The following is a 25164-nucleotide window of genomic DNA, read 5'->3' on the forward strand; positions in this document are numbered from 1 at the left end:
AGGGTGTCACGCAAATGGGTTGAAGTTTACTGTAGTTCAACATGGTGAAGAAAAAATATATAATTTAGTTTATCCTTCAGTATACCTCAAATAAACCTGTTATCTAAACAATTCCCTTTGTACAGGTGTGCCCTGGTATCTGCAGCTGTTCTGTTCCCGAATCCCTCAAGGTTAACTGAAACCATGGATACCCGGGGATGCCCCTGCCCTCTGGAAGTTTTTCTGAACTTTGCAGAGACCACGCATGTCTGCCCACAGGTTCTGTGGGGATCAGAATGGCTGTTTCAGAGGGGGGGAAAAAGGCAATTCCAGTTTCAGGAGGGAAACTGGAAGTGACATTTTAATGCTTTCTAAGGCATTCTGAGACCCTCCAGGATTGTCCAGTCTCCACCAACTGGGAGTGGCAAACTCAGAGGATCAGCAATGCACCCCTTCTTTTTTCTAGAACAGGAATTTATGGTAAGAAATTCCCATTTGTTCATGGAGTATGTTGGAAGCGCAGCTTAAATTATATCCTTTAAATTAACAGATTGAGTATGAAAGGAAGAAAAAAGAAGATGGCAAGCGGGCCAGATCTGAAAAGCAGCAGGTGTTGGACATGCTTTTTTCTGCCTTTGAGAAACATCAGTATTACAACATTAAGGACTTGGTGGACATAACAAAACAGCCGGTGGTGAGTATTTGTTTTGAAAAGCCCTTTTAAAGTGATGCAGATCATCGCTAATAAATACAGAGTGTCTCGAGAAAACATGCACACAGTTTATAGCAGGGGAGTCAAACATAAGGCCCACAGGCTGAGTGCAGCCTCCAGAAGCTATTTATCCATCCCCCATTATAATAGGGCTCTTCCAGCTTGATAATTGGGGTCTCTCATATCCTGAAAATATGAACAAGATTTGCACATTTTCTCTTCTGTCATTTGCAGCTAATGAGTTTCTGTGGGAGAACAAAGTGCTTATTTCTGGTCATCATCTGCTTAATGATGTCACTTCCAGCCCTCGGCATGAAACATATTTGACATTGCTGATTTATAGTGTCATATTGATAGTGTCATATAAGTTTACAGTATAATATACACACATACTGCATATGGTGCACATAGAAGCAGTTGTTTGACTCAGTTAATTAGTGAATGAATTAGACCAAGTGGACCAAATGTTCCCCATTGGTGTCTATACACTGCTGACATCATTGACCGAGGCCACAATCCTAACCAACTTTCCAGCACTGAGGTAAGGGCAATGCAACTGCGAGGTAAGGGAACAAACATTGCCTTACCTTGAGGAGGCCTCCATGACTGCCCCCCAATTGCACGATGCAGCACATGCCCCACTGGCATAGCCATGCCAGTGCTGGAAAGTTGGTTAGGATTGCGCCCTAAGAGATCTGCAGACATCCACCAATGGGTGTGCTGGGATATTTCCACCTATCTCTTCAATTGCTTCCCTTAGATCAGGGGCATGTGAACCCAGGCCTGGGGAGCAGATCCGATATTCACACAGATCTGTCTGCCCAGTGAGCAGACCTTTCAGTTCAGCTCAGGCACTGCACAATGTCATCTTCTTTCGGTGGCTAGGGACATTCTGGGCAGTCACATCTGCCTGGACATCCTGTAGCACGGCCTTCTGGGTTGCTGGGCAGACAACGCGACTCCCCAGAGCGTCCTTGCCCTCTGAAAGAAGATGCCATTGTGCGGCACCCAAGCAGAATGCTCAGGTGCAGTTCAGACGGGGACTGCATTCCAGGCGTGCAGCAGGTGCAGGTTTGAGCTTTGCTGCCTTAGACGTTGGAGTGTTACAGGTTTTCTTCAATGAAATATGTATAAATTAGAGCTCATTAAAATATGTGTGCATTTTTTGAGTCACTCTGTTTATTAATGTTTCATTAGTGCTAATTAAAGAACTTTTTTTAACATTTAAGAGTAATTTCCTCAAAACATGTCTTTAAAATCAGTTTTGATTTGAACAAATTAAAACTGGCACATACAACTTAAAAACCCCATGGTAAACATTGTCTCCACATGTTTCAAAATTAGAACTGTATAAATCAGTTACTTTTTGCTGGATCACCTTGTCAGGTGACAAGTTTTGGACCCTAACAAGGTGACTTTTATTACTTGAGCAAAAAGAAAACAGGTAGGTTTTGCACATTTTGTATTGGGAACAATGGAAAGGTTTTGGCAGTGAGTTTTCAATGACCTGTACGTAATTTTATTCTTTTTCTGTGAATATTCTTTCTTGTTTCCCACTCCTACAGTCTACCTGTCTCTGTTCCTTTCTCTATCCATTGTCCCAGTCCTTGTCAAAAAATTCAAAAATGTTTTAAAACATGGCTTTTGGAAGCAGAGTAAATTATGCAAAATGAGCATATAAATGCCAGTGTATGTGTCATTCATTTTGTGTTGCCTTGGTGCAGAATTTTGAATAAGAAGCTCATGTAGCCGTTTATGGGTTTCTTTTGTTATCCTTTCTTGCCACCTTCTCACAAAGTCTGTGCCATAGAAGCTCACTTATTAACTTGCTTCTTCAATTTACTCTGGACTCCATGCCTTTCCCAATCCTGGGAATAACTTCCCTATTGTTCTGGAATGAGGCCTAGGTTTCACTATGATGGTATACCAAGTGGGCTCACATTATGGAATCTCTTTCCTCATAAAAAATGGGCATGTTTAACATAAGAAGAGCCCTGCCCATCTAGTCCATCTTCCTGTATCTCACAGTAGCGCACCAGATTCCTCAGGGAGCACTCAAGAAAACAAGATACCTGCATCTTGTTGCCCACTCCCTTGCATCTGGTATTCTGAAGTAGCCACATCTAAAAACAGTAGGTTGCATATACAAATCATAGCTTGTAACCTGTAATGACTTTTCCTCCGAAGATCTGTCCAGTCCCCTTTTAAAGACCTCTATCCCAACACCATCACTACATCCTGTGGCAAGGAGTTCCATAGGTTAATTACACCCTGGGTGAAGAAATATTTTCTTGTGTCTGTTCTAACTCTCCTGAAACTCAAATTTAGTAGATTTCTCCTGGTTCTGGGGTGAGTGGATCCTTTATCCACTCTATCCATCCCATGCATAATTTTTTACATCTTAGTCATGTTCCCCCTCAGACGCCTTTCTGAGAGCAGACTAAACTAGAACACTTCTTCATGACATCTAGGTTTTTGTAAAGATGGAGTGTTCAATCACAGGAGCGCCCATCTCCAATCTTCAGTTTGGTACAGCATAGACTTAGGATTTATCACTTCAAGTTGCTTCTTCTTCTCTTGCCTAAAAACCCACTTTTACAGAAAATAGTTTTTCTACATAACCTTTTTTGAACAGAAGTTGTCCTGAATAGATCAAATTTGTCAGTAAGCTGCTACTTCTTCCCCTCTTGGGAAAATGCATCCGTTTCAACCCCTGTGGGTCTTACAACACACACTCAGCCCAGTCTAAGGGTTTCTTTGAGGCAAAAGCCACACTAGTCCCTCCTCTGGCACTGTCGGACTTCTTTCGGCAGACTTCCTGTCTCTGCATGTATCCCAGCAGCACTTGCCAGTCAAAAGGATGGGAGTTTCTCCTTGAGAGGTTGTCCTTCTGAGGACAGACACTTCCTGCTTCTGCTCCTGACATGACAGGGTAGGGTAGTGCAGCAGGATTCACATGCTTTTCGTCTACTTTGTGTGTTTACTGTGCAAGTATACATGGAGGGCTGATCGAGGGTAAGCCCACAGCTGTTCTGTGGATCCTGCTTCCAATTGTACCCCAAAGCAGGCTGGTAGAAATGGTCAGCAAAGCGACTGCCCTGCACTCTTTCGCATCTCAGCTATGACTACACTACAGCTTGCTCACTTATTACATCGCTTGGGATGCCATCAGATACACACTTTCCACAAGTGTGTATCTTTCCACAAGATCCACAAGGCACACTTTGAAAAAAAGAAATAAAATTAAAAGAATAAGAAAACACTAATAGATAAACTAATAAACAAGACATATTACCTTTCCCCAGGTAATGCCTCAGCAACCCCAATAGGGTTACTTGAATCTGTGCCACCTCAAGAGGTGCTGCAGATCCGAGTAGTCCAGAGCTGCTCTGGGCAGCCCGGGACCAGGGTTAGTATCTGGCACAAGTGCTGGATCCTGGTCCCACCCCTGCTCACCTGTGGCCTGCCCAATGGCTCACCTGCCTCCCCTACCCCAAAACACCTCCTTCAGGCCTCCTCCCACACACACACCCCCCAACCCCTGCACTGGCCTAACTCAACTGGCACAGGCTTACCATTCCACCAGCCCAACAGGGCCTTGGGCTGGCCTCTGGAGGCCGGTGCACAGTCGTGCACCAGCCTCCCTCCTCTGATGGTGGTGTGAAAGTGCTATACAGCACTTTCGCAACACCACTGGACCAGCACAAGGGACTTGTGCCGGCCGAGTGCGCCTTTGGGATTGCACCTAAAGTAATCTTGTAATGTAATCTGTTTCCTGTGAACCCAATACAAAAAGAGTCAATAATCTGATTGATGCTCAGTGTTATGCACAGGAATTCTGCTTTAAGAGTTTGACTGTAACCTGTAACTCTTGGCTGGTTATGTCATAACTCATAGAGATGTGTGTTTTATAATTGTAATACTTTTGGGCTATGATATACTGAGGAACCCACTGCCATTTGCATGCTTATCTGTTGTATCACTGCTACAGAAAAGTGCAGTGAGCATGACCCTGTGAAAGTCAAAGAAATAGATGGATGCCTCTACAAATTCAATGGAGGTTTAGTGAAGGAGTTCTCAGAGAGCTGGAAAGGGCTATTGGGGATGCAGAAAGGAGCCACCAGTGTTCAGGACTGAGGTTATGCTATATGGACAACCCAGCATCTGTCCAGAGTTGTTCTTGTTGGGCACTGATAGGCTGACCTGTATCTTGGGGCATCTCATTTGCACCAAAGAAGCTTATAATCTCCCTGTGATCTCCTTTTGAATCTGTCTGTCCTCCTTAAATATGCACCCATTCGTCTTTAGGAGATGTAGCACATCATTTGCAAGAAAGTTGCACAGTAAGACAATTTTCACAAGTGATGCTTGCTGTTCTGCACCAAGGTTGGTAGGAATGTACCTGAAGTTTAAAATAGCTTCAGCTTCTCTCCCACATTAATAATATTCACAAGTGATGTATTTGAGACTAAAAGGTGATCTTAGCATCATGAAAGGGTGCAAATACTATAATGCAGTTTGGTGAGGAATGATTTACTATGTGAAGTTGGACCAGGAAATAGTTTAAATCTTAACTATGAACTTACCAGGGGGCCAGGCTGCCACAGCCTGCAGTATGGAACTACTTTAGAGGGCTATCTTATGAATTGCTAAGGTAATTGTAGGTAAAGTGCTTTGAACACATCCAAGTGCTGCATGAATGCTGCTATTATTGTGTGCTGTTCTATAGTTCTTAGTAGCATTTACCTCTTTGTAAGTTCTGAAAGCAATGTTCAGAGCTTTACTGTTTTAAGAAGCCTGAAGCTCCTGAAAGTGTTTTCTGATCATTGTGTCACATTAAGCATTTACACTGAGTTAAAAAAAATAAAAAGAACCAGTAATAAGAATCTGTTATATTTCTCTCATAACCAAGTGGAGAGCCTTTTTTTTCTAAAATCCATTTGTAGCAGAAGTTTTTGTACTTCCAAGTGTCATCTTGTCATTGTCACAGATTTTGAGGCTTGTTTTTTTCAAAAACTAAGCAAAGGAAAAAATTTAAGGAGGAATAATTTACCAAGCAAGCTTTCAAAAGCAAGAAAATAAAAGTACATTTTGGCAGAGTCAAACTAAGAAGGCCTGGTCTTTATTAACTTTGTCACCAATGTTTATAAAAAACTGCTGGTCTGGTGGCAAACTGTGTAAGTTTTGGAGGTGCTAAATTTTGGAGTCCTCTTCTAGCCAGATACTTCTTTGGTTTTCAGTGCATGCAAACTTCATAGCATTTCACTGAGGAATACTTTCCCCGTAGGTTTAGTTGGTTGAGAATTATCCCCACAAAGTCAGAATGAAAGACTTGAAAAGCTCTCTTGAGCCAGTATGCTTCCAGGAAAATCATAGAGTTGGAATGGGCCTACAAGGTTATCTAGTCAACCCCCCCATAATAATAATAATAATAATAATAATAATAATAATAATAATAATAATAATAATAATAATAATAAACAACTGGTATTTATATACCACCTTCCTGGTCATTGGATTGCTCCTTTGACTTTTTTCAAGGCGGTTCACACAAGCAGGCTTTCTCTAAAACCTCAAGGGGTTTTCACAATTACAAAAAAGTTCTATCTTTCAAGAACAATCTACATTCCAGGTGGATCTTTTCAGTCTGTAGAACATTCTGGCTGTCATTGCTCCCCACACTGACAAGCAACTCCTTTTCCTCTCACAGAAAGAGCTTCAGAGTCGGCTTCTTTGGCTCTCACCCAAAAGAGCTCAGCTCAACTTGTCGAGGTCTTGCCGCTCTCAGAAGCTTCCAGTGATTTTGAATTGGCAACCCTCAGATGTAGTCTGTGGGCTTAATGGCAGCTCTACCCTCAAGACCAGACCTCCTGCCCTGTAGTAGGAAACCCTCCTAGAGCATCTCCAGCAGGTGCCTGTTGAGCCTCTGCTTGAAGATCTCTAATGAGGGAGAATCCGCCATTTCCCTCCGCAGTCTGTTCTACTATTGAATCACCCTTGCCATCAAATTATGGAGGTTTACACTTGGAAGCTCTGAAAGTCTAGTGTTAATAATAATTATTATTAATAATATGGTCTAAACTAGACCATAAATTACAAAGTTGACTGTAAAGTGATCCACACTATGTGCAATACAGTCACATTTGGGTTAACCAAAGAACATGGTAGACATGATGGAAGCAGCCACATTTGTTTGTTCCTGTATTTGCCCTGTTAGTGTCTGAAGCACGGAGTGTGGGGACCAATATTGATTTCAAAAGGTATACACTAGTGAGGGAACTGAGCCATCCCGACTCCCTCACCTTACCACCCTGCATTCTGTGGGGCACTTTTCTTCAGCCCTGTTCATTTTTCGTATTGGATCCAGGCTGGGAGAAAAGTGCCTTGGGTGACAGAGTAAGGGGAGGTGAGGAGGGAGGGCTCAACTCCTCTCACACATGCAAAATATCGTCCCACCCATCACTTTCTACATGAGAGAGTAAGAAATGTGAATAAAAGTGGGGCTGCCCTGTTGCCACCCAGTACGACCTTGAAGACACAGCCTTCTGGGGATTTGCCACCTGCTGATGTTTTCTCTTTGCATTGATGGCTTTAGTATGAGTGCTGGCTCTGGAAGCTGAAGGACTGTCAGTGATGGATATAGAGAATGGGGTCTGGGTCTGCTCTATTGTAATTGGCATTGAGGAGGGTCATCTTCATCACTGGGCCGTCATTGCTAGACTTTTGTTGGCAAATTCTATCATCCTGTGCTACCCTGATGAAACATGGTGAAATTCAGAGTTTTCACTTGCCTAATTTTATAAACGTTTCAGTACTGCATTTGTTAAAATTAGTTTCTAAGCACCTTCTCCATGTCGACTATTTGAAATTCAGTTTGGTATTTTTAATTGTATTCCTTTTCTGCTCTGTAAATTATTTAACTGATTTGGGTTCTTTGTGCTTGACAGTGTTGACTGCTAGATGTCAGTAGTAATTGTTTGTTAATAGTCCTCATGGGCAATTTTATATTAGAGACATTTATTCCTGACAGTTCAAACTATCAACTTCTATTGAAGGGAGTCCTCCAATATAATGAGTACCAAGTACAGTATTTTTACACTATACATAAGGATGAATGTTTGGGGCTGCAATACCAAGCCCAGTTAGGGCAATTTAAGTTTATTTGAAAAGTTTATTCTTAAATAAATGTGCATAGGACTGGAGCATCTATAATATACAAATATATACATCAGTGCTATAATATATGAATATATACATCATTGAAGCTCAGTGATTTAGTGCAGGGGTTGATTTCAAAGTGTGGGAGCTCATCATGTCACACACCCCTCTGTAGCCACATTCCACCAAAAGTATGCAACAAAAACCATCAGCTTTACATTTCTTTGTTAGACTGTTGTCTTCACACTTTCACCTACTTTGAAACTTATTTTACTTCATTTAGAGCCCAATCCTGAGGTCCGCGGCACGGCTCCGCACCGCAGACGGCATGTTTGCAGGGCTCACTGCCAGGCTCCTGCCACAGCTAGCCCAGCACTAGCCGGAGCTAGGCTAGCACGTGGCGGTGGCCTGGGTTCCACGGCTTGGCGGTAACCTGGACCACTGGGCTGCAGAACAGGGGGTGGAGGCGTAACTGGGGGTGTGTGGGACGTGTTCCGGAGAGGGGGGAGGCCGGCGGGAGGTGTGCCAGGGGGTGGGCGGGAGGCGTGTCATGGGGATGGAGAGAGGCGGATCTGCGGAGCTGAGCTCCACAAGATCCCAGGCACTCGTGCTTGTGTAGGGCTGCGCGCCCTACACAAGTGCCTTTACTTTAGCGTCAACCTTTTGGTTGGTGCTAAAGAGAGTAGCCCCACTGCAGGGCTGCTTCCTTTACTCAGGGGAAGGGGACAAATGTCCCCTTCTCCCGAGGTGCCTCCCACGGTAGCGCGGGAGGCACAGGATCCAACAGGAGCCCTCTGCGGTGCTGCCGAGCTTGGGAGCTCCAGGCAGCTCAGGATTGGGCTGCCCAAGATCTAGCTGATTTCATCTGAAACCCTTCAATTGAGTAGCAGTAGTTGAAAAGCAAATGTATAATTTAAATATGGAATTAAAAAATAGCCCAAGTATAAATGGTATCTTAGAGTGCCAGCCTATGCATGTTTATTCAGAATTAAGTCTCACTGAGTTCAATAGGAGTTATTCCCAGGTATATTTGCATAGAATTTTAATGTAACATGAGGTAGATATTGTACTGTGTTTCAGGCACCTCGTGGGAAAGGTGATGGCCTAGATTGGGGTGCAGGCTGAATGTGGCCCATGGAAGCTCTTTTTTTGGCCGATGTGATAATTGGGCTTTCCTAGTTCTGCCCTTTCAGCAATGCCACTTCTGCTGACACTCTGGGAGGGAGAGATGGAAGGAGGCCTCAGAAGGCAAGGAACACTATGGGGAAAGGGGCAGACCAAGAGGGGTGATTGAGGGAGATGCTAGGAGAGCTCATTTCTCATGCAGGGCACCCTTTCAGCAGCGCTGCTTCCACCAGGCCGTCACTTCTCAGAGCACCTTTGCTGCAAAATGATGCCTTAGCAGAGGCGGCATGGCTGAAAGGATGATTCAAATAATAATTGGCCTCTCCCATATACTGAAAATAGGATCAAGATTTGCTTATTTTCTCTTCTGTCATTTGCAACTAATGAATTCCTATATGAGGCTTATTTCTGGCCATTGTTTAATGACCTTGGTTGCAATCCTGTACTCATTTTCCTGAGAGTAAGTCCCACTGAACACAATGAGAATTACTTTTGAGTAGACTTGCATAGGATTGTGCTGTTTACTTCCTGCTTAATAATATCACTTCCGACCCTCAGCAAGCGCCATGAATACAGCTGTCTGAAACAAGTTTGACACCCTGGTGTAGTCATTTAACACATATCCCTAGGCAAACTTCTCAATTTGCCTCCTTCTTAGCCTGGTTTCTTCAAACAGGGTCTACTGAAAAAATTTCAAAGTGAGGACTTGAGTGTTCCTGCTGTAGGGGAAGTCCCAGAGCTTCATTCTTCCTCAGCTGCACTCCTGGTATAGCAAAGCAAAACTAGACCAAAATATTATCTGGGTTTTTTTTTTCTTTTCTTTTCTAATGTTGGTGTACCACTTGCATTTTGCATCAGCCATATGGGTGTGCCACAAATCTATAATCAATAATGAGCAATATTTCTTGAAGACAAGTTTTTGTAAAATGAGAGCTAGTTTTAGCTGCTTTGCAAACTCTTGTTTTTGACTCATTTTTCAAAGTTTCCCCTTTTCAGATGAACTTAGATTTCCTGCCAAAGACTAATTGCTAAGGTTGTAAACTTTAATTGTTTTAATTACTGTGTTAATCAATTAGAACTTAATTGAAGTTGTAGTTGATCTAGTTGGGCTACATCACTAGAAGGGCCACCAAAATGCCCAGGTCTGATCCATAACCCATTTAGAAGCTTGCAGGTATTCTCTTCACTTAGCGCACCTCCCTGCCCCAGCCCAGCAATGCCCCTTAGCTTCTGCATATAGTCCCTGCACCAGATAGAAACAATCAGCTATAAAACCTGAACATTAAGGAGCAGACCATGCCATCCCAATGCATCCTGGGAACGAAGCTGACACAAATCTTAACCTACTAACTTCCATCACACCTCTAAACTGTAGTCTGTGCAACTCTGGACATGCATTGAGGCTGTAGGAGCTATTCTGTCTTTTATCAGCACCTTACTCCTTTGGAAAGAATGCCTTCCTCTGTTTTTAATTGCTTCCTGCTCAATGCTGCCCAATATTACTGATGAATTACCTCTTATTACTCCGTAATTAGTTTCTGTTCCCACTGGGGATGGAGGATTTCATTACTGGTTTTTTTTTTCTTACTTTCTTAATAAAGTTTTTAAATTATTGAATTTTATGATGAAATAGTATTAAGATGAAAATGGTAATTAAAGCCTGCCCTTACCTAGGTAAGAAACTAACTACTGGGCAATTCAGCAGTTCATATGTAGAGGGAACTCCTACTCTAGAAGGAATAAGTTTGTAATTAAGGCTGCAGGGGACATTTGCTGAACTAAACTTGCTTCTGAGTAAGCATGGTCAGATCTTGCCCATGAGGGCAGGCATTTCCTGATTGTAGCATTGGAGTAAGTGCCATATGGCTGTCACGATTTTAAGTCTACCCGCAGAAAAACAGTGCCTTAGCAGTAATGCATCTTGGTATAGAAAGCAATGATTGCAGTACAGAAAGACTTACAGAAAGCATTTAACAAAGTCCTTAATTAAAGCACTTAAGAAAACAATTTGCAATTGTAAGATAAAGAATCCTCTTACAGGGTGGTAACAACATCAGGGGAAGAATCAAGAGTCACACTGACATGGCACCTGGAAGCATATAAAACGGGAAAGCCCCTCAATTATTCTTACTAACTTCAGCAATGTTATAACCTTCTTAAAAATGAGTATCTACCTGAGACTCAAAGCCTTGCCTCTGCCGTGAAATAACATATGTAGTGAAACAGTTTTCTATATGGGTACAAAAAGATTCTGCTATAAAAGACATAGATTTGTAGGGCTGGAGAGCCTCTTTGTTGTTCCAGCTCTCCAATAGAGTTAGACCACAATTACATAGGTGTAGATTGAGTTTGAATATAAGGGACCATTTCCCTTTTTGGAGCACTCCCTCCAAGCAGCTCTTGCTCATTCAGTTTCATCTCTGCAGAGTTTCATCTCTTGGCTGCTTCATCTGTTCCACTCTGTGGTTTTGTTGGCTCCTGTGATAAATTGCTGCCACCTGGTGGGACTGATGTCTAAATGAAGAATTCTCAGAGATTTGAAATGACATAGGGTGAAAACAGGCATAACATATTAAGTGTGGTGGAAGAGGTTTGAACATGCATTCACAGGCCTGAAATTGGGGTGCTTGTTCATGCTGCTTCAAGCAGTTTAAAGATAATTGGCCTCTGGTTCCAAAGCCCTGGTTCCAAAGCACTATGTTTTTTTTTTGCTCCCCTCCACAGTGGTAGCAAAAATTATTTGTGCAAGCAGAATCTAGGAGGCTGTTTATGAGTCCCTTCTCACTTACCAATTCTCACATTACTGTGAAAGCCATTTGCCTTCTTATCTTCATTCTGCACGATGCTATCATACTTTCACACATACTTTCTGTCATCCTGATCCATATCTTGGAAGGAGGGGGACAGCTAGCCCTCATCTTTCAGGAACTTCATACATCAATGGCTGTATGCATCTGCTACCTCTGTCCAGGGCTAGCTTTATTACCAGTAGCGTATGGCGGCCGATGCAGGTAGTAGACTTGGGGCACTAGTAAAACTATTTGTTTCTTTAGTCATGGGAAAAATCACTCTTTCTGTTCGAGTTCCAGAAGGTCTTTGACTCACCCTGTGTCTGCAGTGCAGTCTGCTTTAGCTCTCAAGTAGCCGTTTTTCTGTCGGGGGTGGGGGGTTGGGGGGAAGAGGAGTCCTATTCAGGTGTCTAGCAACTGCAAGAAGACTTTTTCAAACAACCCAAGGACTAAGAAGCCTGTCCAGCTGCTCACTTAGTCTGTAAGCAGCAAAACAGCTATAATGATGGCACAAAAGAACTAAGCAATATTATCTTCCAGGGATGGGGAGGGGGGAGTACAAAGCTGAGCCTAATAAACAAGACCTGCAGAAAAGAAACTTGCCACAAGAGGGGGGGAATAAAACTTAGGTAGGCAGGAATAGATTTCTGAATTTCACACATTGATACGAAGGCTGGTCTAACACACCTTGGCTTCTGGTTTGATTTGGGATCTCTGTTGTACACTGTTAGAAGGGGGGACGTACAGTATAGTGATGCAGCAGGAAAAGATAATTAAAATGGAAGAAAGTAACTGGTAAAATCAGAAACTGTAAAAGCACTGAAAAGGATCTCCGATACTAAAAGCTGTCAAAAGCATGAGAGAACAAGGTATTTGAGGCCAATCTCTGGTGTCTAAGAATATGACAACCTCTGATAATCTGATGTTAGACTGCTATCAGTCTAATTTGTGGCATTGCCTTATGTTTTAACTTTCCCAGTGTTTCTTCTTATTCTTGTCCAAGATTAGAGTGAAAGTGACTAGTGGACTGTGCCTGCATATGTCTACCTGGGAGGTGTCCTATTGAATTAAGTGGGGCTACTTCCAAGTAAGCATACATTGCCAAGTAAGTAAGATGGCCATCTAAGTTTTCTCCATGGATGTATTCTTGACAGTTACTCTCTTATTTCAAGGGATTTAATGTCAGTCGTACATTTGTGGGACACATAGGCAGAAAGCAATTCATTCACAGTTCTTAACAAAGTGTATGTAGAACAGTTTAAGCCATTGAGCAGCTATTACTAGGCATGTTGGACCATTTTATTGTTTGTTAGTGATGTAAGTATAGATTAAATACACTGATATCTAATTATATATTTTGTTCTTTTTCAGGGCTACTTGAAAGAAATTTTAAGAGAAATAGGTATCTACAATGTTAAGGGGACGCACAAAAACACATGGGAACTTAAGCCAGAATACAGACATTACCAAGGTGAAGATAAGAGTGACTAGCAATCATGTCAGCAAGGAAGCTGTTAACTGTGGGAACAGGAAAGGCTACTGCACAACTATCCCAAACATACTGAAAGTTGTTAATTTGTAATAAACGCAGCTTCATTTTTAAAAAAAATATTACCAATAACTTTCTGTAAGTGTGTGTTTTGGTTTTGACAAATTATTTATAGTATAAACTTGTATTAGATTTCTTTAATATTGGGCCCTTTGTTGTAGTTTTTTATTGTTTTAACATTAAAACAATATTAGTAAAAGAGCCAAAAGTATGGTTTATTGCAGGACTGGGTTTATCCCATTACTGAAATCATGGCCTGAGTTGGAGTTGGAGTAAAGCTGAATTCCAAGCTTTACTTGGAATTACCATATCATGAGATGCTGTAAAACTTTTCAGAATCATATCTTACCAAGAATAAACAGAAATGGAACACATTTTTACCAGGAACTGAAATTTTCCTTAAAACAAGAAAAGGGGAAGCATTTTGGTACACAGACTAATGATGTAGAAAGAAATTATTACAACATTCACTAGAGATATCATTTACTTTTAGTAAAGAACAATGCAAGGTGTATTTCTATTTTTAAAAGGAGGGGTTTTTTGTTTTTTGTTTTTGCTTTATTCTATAACTAAAAGCAGCCTGTTAATTTGTGCCAGCAAAAAATGTTGCTGCTTTAGGGCACAATCCTGACCAGGTCTAGTCAGAAGTAAGTCTTATTTTGTTCAGTGGGTCTTAGGAAAGACCCACACTTAGGAAAGTGTGGTTAGGATTGCAGCCCAATCCTAACTAGCACTGGCATAGCCAGGCCCAAGGCCTGCACTGTATCCAGTGCTAGTTGGGAGCCAGCTGGAGGTCACCTCAGTTTAAGGGGATATTTTTCCCTTTACCCCAAGTAACACCCCAACCAGCTGTATGGGGCTACTTCAGTCTCCACCAGCTATTTAGTCCCAGTGGCCCTGTGTTAGGATACACAGAGGAGGCCTCTGCCAATCCCGCCTCCCTCTCAGGTCCAATCTGCCCCCATTCCATCCCTGGTGCCAAAACACTCCCTCCCCACCATGCTCCCCATGCCCCTATGCTGGTTGGTGCAAATCCTACCTCCAGTGATGGCCCTGAGTTGGGATGCAGTGTCAGCAGGGCAGCATAGGCCTCCTCACTGGCGCTGCGGACTCAGTAACAGCAAACATGCGAACAGCAATTGCAAACATGCCTTACAACACTTTTGCAACACTCTAGGCCAGTGCAGAAGCAGCAGCAGCTGTGCTGGCAGAGCTTTCCCTTAGAATTGTGCTCTGAGTTTTGAAGGATTAAAGTTAGTCTGACGGTTTTACAAAATACAAAGTGCTAAAAAGACTGCATTTGTTAATTGTGTGATTGGCAGGGGATGTTTGGGCCTGTTTATTGAACAAAAACTTCATCAGCGGCAATCTGTCTGCTTTTTAGATTCTTCATGCTGTTAACAAGTACATCTCTATCACGGTGTATTCTCTATCAAATGCAACATTTTGTGGTTGGGCTCTAAATTTCCCCCTCTCTGTTGGACTTTCAAACTTTTGCTTTTGAGTTTTTGTTTCCTTGAAAGCCTTTCATCAGGAATCCATCTCACTGCTGTTCAGGGGCTGCAGTGCTCTTCAGAGGCATAGTTCACTTTGAGGTGAGTAAAGTCATGCCTGGGCTGTGCCGGTTCTGACTGTAAGTAGGCTCTTACATGACTGCATGTAATTTTTAATGGAGCATTCAGTTATATGACAGTCTGCATTTGCAATCTGAAATGGTACAACCTCAGACACAGGCTTATCCATCTCTGTAAGAACTCAGCCAGAGAGAAATCCCCAACTTGGTATTTGCCTTGGTAGCTCGCATTAGCATGCACTGATTAAAGTATTTCTTCACACAGTGCATAATTAATTTATGACAGTCACTGCTGCAATGACATCTTTAAAAGGGAATTGGACAGATTCATGGAAGGTATAAATAAATCCATCACCCTTGGCCAAATTGGCTTTATGGACACTCCAGTGCAGAAGGCAGTATGCCATTCCCAGTAGTTGCTGAGAGGCAAAAGAAGGCAAGTATATAGCATGAGTGGAGCTGCATTCATCCCTTTTTGGCCAGATGTGCACCTGTCCACAGAGAAACAATCTGATTGGCTGGTCCTTGTGACACTGGTGGAGAACATACAAGCAGTTGGTCAAATTTTGGATGGACTTGCCAAAGCACTTGAAATAAGATGAAAGTCTGCCTGAAACCAAGATGGAAGGACAAATACAGAGAAGAAATTTAGCACTGAGGGCCCAATCCTAAACAGAGTGTGCTGTCTCACCACCCGCATGCACTGTTGCAAACATGCCATAAGAAATGTCTGCAGCCCTTGGCGCCGACTGGTGTTGGGCTAGTGCCAGTGAACTGCCACTGCTCTACCACTCCGTGGTCACCTGAACCACCAGACGGCAGAGAGGTAGGTGGGGTCATGGGAGGGGGCAGAGAGGAGGTATTCTGGGGCAGGGGATGCGGGGGAGGGTGAGGAGGAAGCGTGCTGGGGGAGAGAGCGGGGGAGAGGAGGCAGGACTGGCGGAGTTCTGGTCCTTCATATTCAGAGCCTCTGTGTCAGGTCACGGGCCCAAGGGTTGCTGCAGAATTGAGTATGCTTCTCTTCCCCCAAGGAGTTGCCACAACTGCCCTGTTGCATGCAGGATGCTGCAGCAGCCATTTCTGTGCTGCAGCGATCCAGCTGCAACGGGCAGCTCAGGATTGGGCTGTGAATTGGCAACAAGGTATGGAAGTCATTAATTTGGTCAAGCTGGGGTTGCCTCACAGCAGGAAAAAACATGCCAAGTTCTATAGACAGATGCATCTATACAAGGCCTGAGATAGGAAGCAGCTGTAAGGATTTGGTGTGACAGAATTTTTCTTGACTTGTTTACTAATAGTTTTACATTTTAGACATGGGGTGTGAAAGAGGTCATTGTTCCATGTCAGCACTCAATTCTGATAGCAAAGTGGAATTTTAAATAGGTTTCAAAATACGAACTTTAAGAGCTGTTTTAAGAGATCTTTAAGGGATGTTTTGATTTTAAAGTTTCAGTTTGTGACAGGCATGTTTAAACCTTGGACATTGTTTTTACTTCTGCACTAGTTTTTAATGATAATCATATTGAGCAAAAGTAACATCAGAATGCAACAGAAAAATTCTGAACAGAAATTAAGGGAAAAAATTTTGGGGTCACAGGACATGGATCTCTGTGACATAGTTACATCACTGGAGTAGATCTAAGTGGCTTTCAGGAAAAAAAAAATATGAGCAAGAAGATAACTTTTGTTAGCTTACCAATTGCTCTCTCTTCCTTGATCTCTGCCTTGAGCCAGTAGTTCTCTGACATCTACTTCATACATGTACATCCTTTTCAGCTTCAGTTGTGATTAGGCTGCATTCTGATACACACTTACATGGGGGGGGGGGAAGTTACCTTGACATGAATCTGCCTTACTTCTGAGTATACAGGCGTATAATTGTGCTTATAGTTGTTGATATATGGCAGGGCTGTCCAAACTTTTTGACAGGAGGGCCACATCATCTCTCTGACACTGTGTCGGGGTCTGGGGGAAAAAAAGAATTTACATACAAAATTTGAGTAAATTTACATAATTGAATATATTAGAGATGGAACTTATATTAATGAATTAAGGTGTTGCAATAGCTCAAGGCCTTGTACAAAGCAAGACTGGCCTTTCCTTTGCTGCCGCTGCTGCATCACAAATGTGAAACAGCAAGCAGCGGAGGGAGCCGTCAGCCATCAGTTCACGTGAGAGGTCAGACAGTCGCCCTCATGCTGAGAGCAGTTACATCAGGCCAGTGCAGATTCCAGCAAGTCTCCGGAGGACCAGAGGCTCACTAGAGACTGGGGGGTCCCTGCGGGCTGGATTGGGGGGCTGCGAATGGCCCCCCTGCTGAGGTTTGGGCACCCTGGATCTAGGGAAATAGCTTGGCCATTTGATGGTACACTCCTAGTCGAGTTCTTAGAAAGAAGCTTAAAAATGTCTCCTTCAGTCTTTTCTGACAGTTCAGTGTTGTAAACTGTATCAGTGTCAAGCGTCGGCTTTCTGTGTGGCCCTTAGCCATGTTCCATTTTGAGGGAGAGAATTATGTTTCCTATGTTCAGATTTTTCTAGTAATTTGAGCATGTTAGACTACACGTCAACTCTCTCAGATCTCTAGTTCTTCAGGAAATTCTCTAACAATGTTGATACCCTCATTATCTGTAAGGCCGTGTGTACCCTTTTCAATAAACTTATGTTTGCCTGTCAGTTGATATGCCTGGGTTTGCTGTCTGAAGTGAGAAGGGAAATCACCAAGGAACATGTCAGTTGTGGTATTTGAGAATGCTACAGTCCAGTCTAAATGAATGAATTCAGTCTGGCCCTAATGCAGATACAGTGGATAATCAGAGGAAGCAGGAACCAAAGTTTAGGTGGTGTGGATGGGTGACAACAGGAATGGTGTACATAACTGATGCAGAAAGGACTTTTGGCATGTGGAAGCATGTGTGACTGCTGTAGGTTAATGAAGCTGGTGGCACAACTGAAAACAATGGAGATATTGTACACACTTGTCTGCCCACTAGTTAGCAAGTGGTAGGTAGTTGTCAAGCCTACATTTCCAGCAACTCCCAAAATACAGGTATAACCTCATCCATGGGTTTTTCACCCGTGGCTTTTTCTCAGTGCAATGAGAAGGGCCCTTTAAATTAAAGGAAAAAAGTTGTTTAACAATAGCCTCGTTAATGTGAGAGAGGGCAGCCAGCTGACAATCCATCAATTATTCTCTGTCCAGGCACTTAGACTGCTTCAAGGTGTGACCCCTCCCTTCCTCCTGAGCACATGAAAGAAAGAGAATCACTTTGCACTCTTTCCTAACACTGCACTCTGGGTGAAGGGAGGGGTTGCTGGCTCAGAGTGAAGCCTTTCTAAGCACCTGGAGAGACTGATTGATTGATTGTCTGCCTAATGCCTCTGTCTTACTTTTTAAATGGATTTGCTTTAATTCGATTTTTGCCATCCATGTGAGTTCTGGGAATGGAACCCTCATGCATAACAAGACTCAGCCTGTACCTTGTAGAATCAGAAGCCTGACTGGGAATTCTACTGTGAGAAATAAGCTATCTGGAAATGTTTGAAGGTGGGCTATGCGATTGGTGAACTACTGGGGTGTCTGAGGGCTGGACAGCAGATCTCAAGTTGGGAGATACATCTGGCCATATCCCAGTGTACCCTTCTGAGGCTGGGTGTTCTACAATAAATCCCAGAAAGATGTTCATCCATGGTTTGTGAGTGGTAGGTAAAGACTGTAGTAAATCCTAGTTGGTGAGGGATCTTAATCCTAGTATGCAAATCACAGGACTGGAGATAATATTTGAATGGTTTTAATGGACTGGATGTACCAATACAAAAGTCAAGCTAGAAAAGACAGGGCAGTTGGTGGTGGGTGGCTTAGTTGCTGGTAGAGTTGGTGTTTAGTCTGTTGCATATGGGGTAGCACTCCTGCTTCACAATTAGGCTTGCAGCTCAAGAGTACCACAGAAGTTGGCTTTCCTTCTGGAGACTCAGCATCATCATCATCATTCTTTATTTACGGTCACAGACCCAACATTCATAAAAACGTTTTAAACAAAACTTTTATTAAAAAAGACGCAAGAATCTTCTTTCGTGTTCTTTGTGCTGAAAAAAAGAAACTTGGCCACTGATTCGATTATGGACTTAGATTCTTATCAGCTAAGATATATTTTAAATACCACGTAAGTCCTACCTGGGAGATTGTACATAATAGGGTTAATATATCTTGTATGCTCATCCCTGTAAAAATTACATACAAAAAGAACATGTTCCAAGGTCTCTATTTCCATATTATTACAGGGACATAATCTATTTTCATATGGCACATTATTATAGCGTCCTTCCAAGACTGCAGATGGAAGACAATTAAATCTAGCTCTTGAAAACATTTGCTGATATTTTGGGATAGTTAAATTGTCCAGATATCTAGCACTTTGATTAAATTCAAAGTTCAAACCAAAATGCAGTGGTGAGCAAGTCTTGCAGGCGCTTGACATGGCATGCTGAAAATCAATATCTTTAATCTGTATTTCCATAATGGACTTAAGTGTGTTAAACTCAAAACCATAGATAGAATCCCGAAACAGGTCCAGAAAATGCAATTTGACAGAGAAAGTTTTCAACCAGGAGCTGGTGTAAACATCATTCTGTAATGCATATAAATATCCTACCGAAGCATCAGCATATAACACTTTTATCCAATACCTAAATGCATATAGCCAGGCAATACACTCTCATGATGAAATACCTGCCTCAAGTCGTAATCCTGCTGCCGGGACACATCTTGGTAGACTAAGAATAGATCTTAAAAATGTAGTAAGAACACTTTCAATACTTAAATGAAATCCCAGAATCCAAACTGGATACCATATAAAAGTTGAGAGAGAACCTTGGCCTTAAAGACTTGAATTGCAGCGGGTATAAATTGAGCTCTTTTAGTAAAAAAGGTACAGATGATTGCCTTGGTAGAATTCTGAGCTGCCTGTATAGCGAACTTCCTATGGGCAACCCACGAGAGATTATGTTGAAATGTAATTCCCAAATATCTAAAGTGTTTAACTTGGTTGAAACACTGGCCATTAATTATCCACTTTTTAAAAACTCCATGCCGGTGAAAGACCAAAATTTTTGTTTTACTGTTATTTATGGTCAGCAGGTTGTTCTGACACTAATTTCAGATAATGACAACAAAGCAGCAGCATCTGCATACAATAATAATGGGCATTTAGTATCTCCCAACTTAGGTGTATGGAAATCTGATGCAAGGCAACACTCATTCAAATAGTTTAGATAAAGATTGAATAACGTGGGGGCTAGTATGCATCCTTGACAGACTCCTCTGGTGGCAGAAATGGATTTGGTCAAATTCCTTTCTATCCCACATCTTGCTCTAAGTGTGTTGCCCTGGTAGAGACGCATAATGAGATAGAGGAGTCTCTTGTCTGTACATGTTTGAGACAACTTTAACCATAAATTGTCTCTTGGGATAGAATTGAAAGCAGATTTTAGATCTATAAATGCAGTAAAGAGGCCATTGCCATACGCATTCATATATTTCTCCTAAGGGAGGTATGGCAATATATATTTTAGGTAGGGAGGATTGCCTATATTTTATAGACCTCCCTTAACATCATTTTGCTTAGAGGCCCATCCTGCTATATTCCATGAGACCAGGGTTTTTTTTCTAATGGAACGCGGGGGGGGGGGCGGAGTTCCAGCACCTTTTTGCAGGGGCCCCTCCCCTTCGGAGGCATTCCGGGGGGGGAGCAAAACAGAGGCCTTCACTGGGTAGGTGCTGGGGGGTGCAGGGTGGGCAGGCGCCTGGCCCCTGCCTGACCGCACAACGACCCCCTCCTGCCCCATCCCCAAGCTCTCACCTGAGCCAGCCCACCTCCCCTCCCCCCGCGCTCCGCTTCCCTGCGCAGCTTCCAAGCCGGTGGAGGGCACGGGGGGACACACGCTGATGCCGAGGAGGAGGAGGATGGACAGTCAGCCAGCCAGGGAGACGGGCTGCGGTACCCATGGAACACTCAGGTACTGGCTTGGCAGAGGAGGAGGAGAAGGAAGCTGGCTGGTGCAGCCTCCGTGCCAATCTGCAGCACGAGCCTAGGCAGATCTACTCAGAAGTAAGTCTCATTGTGCTCAATGGGGCTTGCTCCTGGGAAAGGGTGCATAGCCTTGCAGCCTGAGAGCCCAAGCCTATGCATGTCTACTCAGAAGTAAGTTCCATTGTGTTCAAAGGGGTTTACTCCTGGGAAAGTGTCATAGCCTTGCAGCCTGAGTAGACAGGCAGAGGAAGGGCTCTGAGGCTTCAGTCTTCTCCACACTTTCCTGGGAGGAAGCCCCACTGCCTCTACTGGGACTGACTTCTGAGGAGATAGCCATAGGCTTTGGCTCTGAGGCTGCAGTCCTCTCCACACTTTCCTGGGAGGAAGCCCCATTGACTCTAGTGGGACTGACTTCTGAAGAAACAGGCACAGGATTGGGCCCTGAGGCTGCCATCCTATCCACAGTAAGCCCCATTCACTAAAGTGGACTTCTGAGTAGACATGCATAGGATTGGACTCTTAGGCTGCAATCCTAGGCACTTTCCTGGGAGTAAGCTCCATTGACTAGAAGGAGACTTACTTCAGAGTAGACATACCTAGGATTGGGCTCTTAATCCTGGCTCTTAATCCAGAGATATATATCTGCACCCATTTTCACATGCTAAGGGCAGGTGAAAAGGGATTCTACGTGTGTACAACGTGCTGTCCAGCCTTGCCAGAGATCCTCCTCATCCTTCCCCCACAAGCATGCCCTCCGACAGCCAGTGTTTGCAGCTCCTCTCCAGCAATGCACAGCAGCTGCTCAGGGCAGCAGAGAACATACAATTGCATGCCAAGTGCCTTCCCAAAGACACAGAGTATTCTGATACCTGAATTAAACCATATTTAATCGCTTGTTTGCAAAAGTAGCTGTTTCTATGTGCACCTAAGGACCCCTCTCGTGTAAGAATTCCTTTTTTGTTCTTACTCCCACAGTTGCTTAGAGTAATTTTACTACATGGAACTCATGTAAGCCATTTTTTGGAATCCATTCACTGCTTCCTCTCCTCAAAGTAGTGCCACACTACATACTACACGCTACAAGTGCACCTGTACAGTATTTTTCCCCAAGTGTAGAAAAAGTAGCTAGGGGGAAGGGGATATGGAGATTGACAGCCCAATCCTATGCATGTCTACTCAGAAGTAAGTTCATCTTTAGGGGGGAAGCACATAAAAAATATTTTATTTCTCCAATAAAAAATGGTTTATAAATAAATAAATAAATAAAAGATTAACAAGTTGTGAGTTCCTGCACCTTTTCTTTTACAAAAAAAGCACTGCATGAGACTATTTTAAATTTCTCAGATGCCTCAGTCAAAATCTTTCGTTTAACCCCAAGGCAACTATTGGGTACTGGAGAGATGGATTTAACAGTGAGGGCATCTTGATGTAATCTCTGTCATTCTATCTCCATAATACAGTTCAGCTTCCCATCCTTATCCAGAAGAGCACACCCAGTTCCTTTTGGGATCAAAGTACTCTTGTTTCGGTGCTATCAGTTGGGATGATGACGTGGGGGCATTTTGACTCAGTTCTTCAGGATCCAGGTATCTTCTTTGTAGCCATTCCTCACTAGTCATAGGGGCTTTCTTAATATACTCTTTTGTTTGGTCAGTGGTTATATCATTAACCTGCACCTGAGGTCTCACATTTTTATCTATGTTCTTATAGTAAAAAAGAGCATCGCATAGAGAAAAATGAATTGTTTCCTCTTGTGCGTGCAGAGGCAGGGCTTTATAGGAGTTGAAAAGTTTCAGTTCTTCCAGATCAAACTCAGCCTTTAATTCAGGGGTGCTCATCGCAAGGCAAAATGAGTCGATCGCGGACCCCTTAGTCTACTCTGGTCTATAGACTAAGGGCTCCACGATCGACTCATTTTGCTTTGCTGTCAAATGGGAAGGCTGCCCCTTCCTTGCAGATGCTGAGCTTCAGCCGCCGCCACTGCGCATGCTCGGTAGCGAAGCGTTCCTATTGGCCACCCAAGCACGGTACTTTGAATAGGTATGGGGGCGGCGGCGCGGGCACTGCTGTCCCCGCCTCGGGTGCCAGGCGCTGCGAGGCTGCGGCCGGCGGGAGTCCTTTATTGAGGACTCTTTATTGAGAATAAAGGACTCTTAATAAAGAGACTAATGTCTCAACAAGAGTCCTTTTTATGAGGTGCCTCCATCAGATTAAACACTCTTTTAAAATTAAATTGCTTCTGTTGTTTGGTTAAATTTGAACCCTTCCTAGGGAATTTAATGTTTTTACTTTTTTTCCTAGAACTTTCTTCCTCTTTGGTAGTTTCTTACTAAATTCTTTACTTTCGTCTCCATTCTTAGGACCAAAATTTGTTTTATTTTCTTTTGCTTCTATTTCACTTCTGATATTGTTTTCCTTCCTAAATGTAGAGCTCTCTTTACTCTTATAAAGCTCTACTGGAGTGCTTAACAGTCCATGGTTTTCCTTCAGATAATCCTTAACTAAATCCAATTCTGTAATTATGATAGCCAAGTATTTTGCCAATGTACTATCCACATTTTCCTGGTGTAAAGAACTATCTCTATGATCTGGGCTGGAATATATAACTGGGGTGAAGATATTTTCCTCTCTAAGTCCTGATTCACAGGATACATTTAAAGTCCCCTTAGGGATTCTTTCCTCACTGTAATGATTGGAAGAACTTCCCAAATCTTCAGGCATACTGGCTTCAGAACCAGACCGAAGGAGCCTACAATTTCCATTAATTGGACCCACTGAATGTTCAGCATGGGCAATTTCAGATGCAAGATCTGTTGCATGTAATTCAGTTTCTTCCCAGTCTTTCAAGTCAGCATCAAGACCTTTCCTTACATAACTTACAGTCCAATCAAAAAGACTAGTATAACTATCATCCACAGCCTTCCTCACTTCTTCTTTTACAGACAAGTAAGATGTAATTTTTATCCGTTTACTTTTTCTCCCTTGAGGGAGATCTAATATAGGAGGAGAGAAGGCCAGCTTTTTATATGGTTGTCTTGTGAGAACCATTTCAAGTGTTCCCAGCTAAGGCCACAGAGCTACAAGATGATAATTCCAGTCCTTTAAGCTCCAGTCCTTCAAATTTCACCAGGATAAAAATACTAGAGTAGAATAAAAGCCCTGACACAAGAGACTCCCTTACTGTGGGGTTCTGCCCATGATTACAATCCAAAATCATTGGAACCTTGAAGGTAAACAGGAACTCCACAGGAACAGAGTAGTTTGTATTAAAAATGCCAAGAAGGTCTCCAACAGCACAGAAATAACTTGGGAGGGACAGAACCTCCTGCTTTGTCACTAAAAACTAATGAGCTATCCCATAGGAGTTAAAACAAAAACCACAAAGCTGCCAACAGGTTCCTTATCAGTAAGTAATTAGGATTAGAATAAAAAGGGTTCACTAAAACTCCCAGAAATAAGCCAAATTGGGAGATGTGGTGGGGAGGCAACAAAGAGGAGGCAACGAATTTAGTTGACTGGTGGTCATTATCAGGATAGTCAAAAGCAGTCCACAGAGCTTTCTGTTGTGTACAGCTTGATCTTCAAATGCATGCTGGCTGCCGTAAACTATAGTCTCTTTGCTGTGATTTTAGGGTCATTCCAGGTTCGATCCGGAGTCCTCTGCTGTAATCTGGTGTCTGGTCGAGTGGGCAAATCCCAGGCTACAATCCACAAGTTAAGAGCCTCGGTGCAAGCCCAGGGCTTTAAAGGTACCTGGCAGGTGAAGCAGATGGGCAGGGTCAGCAGCAGGCCCCTCCTCCAGCTAATTCCCTCAGCTCCCCAGGCAACACAGCTCCTGGAGACTCAGTGTCTGCAGCCCAGGACATCTTTCCTTCTCCTGGAAAAGATCTTGGACCCATCATTCACATGTTGGTAATGTCCAGATTGGATGATTTCAGTACACTTTACATGGCACTGTGCTTAGGAAGCATTCAGAAACTATAGCAGAACCAGAATGCAGCAGCAAAGTTACTAATCAAGGTCCCTGCTCTGAGCACTTCTTCTGGTACCAAAATAGTTTTGACTTCTACAACTAGGATAGCGTATCGAGGGCACAGTTTTTCTGTGATGACATCCAAACTTCAGAGCTCTTTCCCTTCTTATTTATTTAGCAGTAGGGAAAAACAGTTTTACAAACTCATTTTAGAGAGGAAGATAGAAGCCACATGGTCTATCTTTGAGTGCTGCTGCTTTAGCTGTGATTTTTTTATTTT

The 25164-nt window shown here is 43.0% G+C and overlaps 2 protein-coding genes across 2 annotated transcripts in view; one reads left to right on the plus strand and one right to left on the minus strand.

Annotated features, from left to right (window-relative positions):
- Positions 1 to 13511, plus strand: part of GTF2F2 (general transcription factor IIF subunit 2) — an 89588-nt gene extending 76077 nt beyond the window's left edge. Inside the window, exons 8-9 of the mRNA XM_066621238.1 lie at positions 530 to 673; positions 13135 to 13511. Of these exons, the coding sequence (XP_066477335.1) occupies positions 530 to 673; positions 13135 to 13254 (264 nt within the window). The 3' untranslated portion in view covers positions 13255 to 13511. The remainder of the gene's footprint in view (positions 1 to 529; positions 674 to 13134) is intronic.
- TPT1 (tumor protein, translationally-controlled 1) overlaps positions 1 to 25164 on the minus strand; it is a 302395-nt gene that overhangs the window by 264456 nt on the left and 12775 nt on the right. The window lies entirely within an intron of this gene.

The sequence above is a fragment of the Tiliqua scincoides genome, chromosome 3 (genome assembly GCF_035046505.1).
Source record: "Tiliqua scincoides isolate rTilSci1 chromosome 3, rTilSci1.hap2, whole genome shotgun sequence".
Classification (NCBI taxonomy): Eukaryota; Metazoa; Chordata; class Lepidosauria; order Squamata; family Scincidae; genus Tiliqua; species Tiliqua scincoides.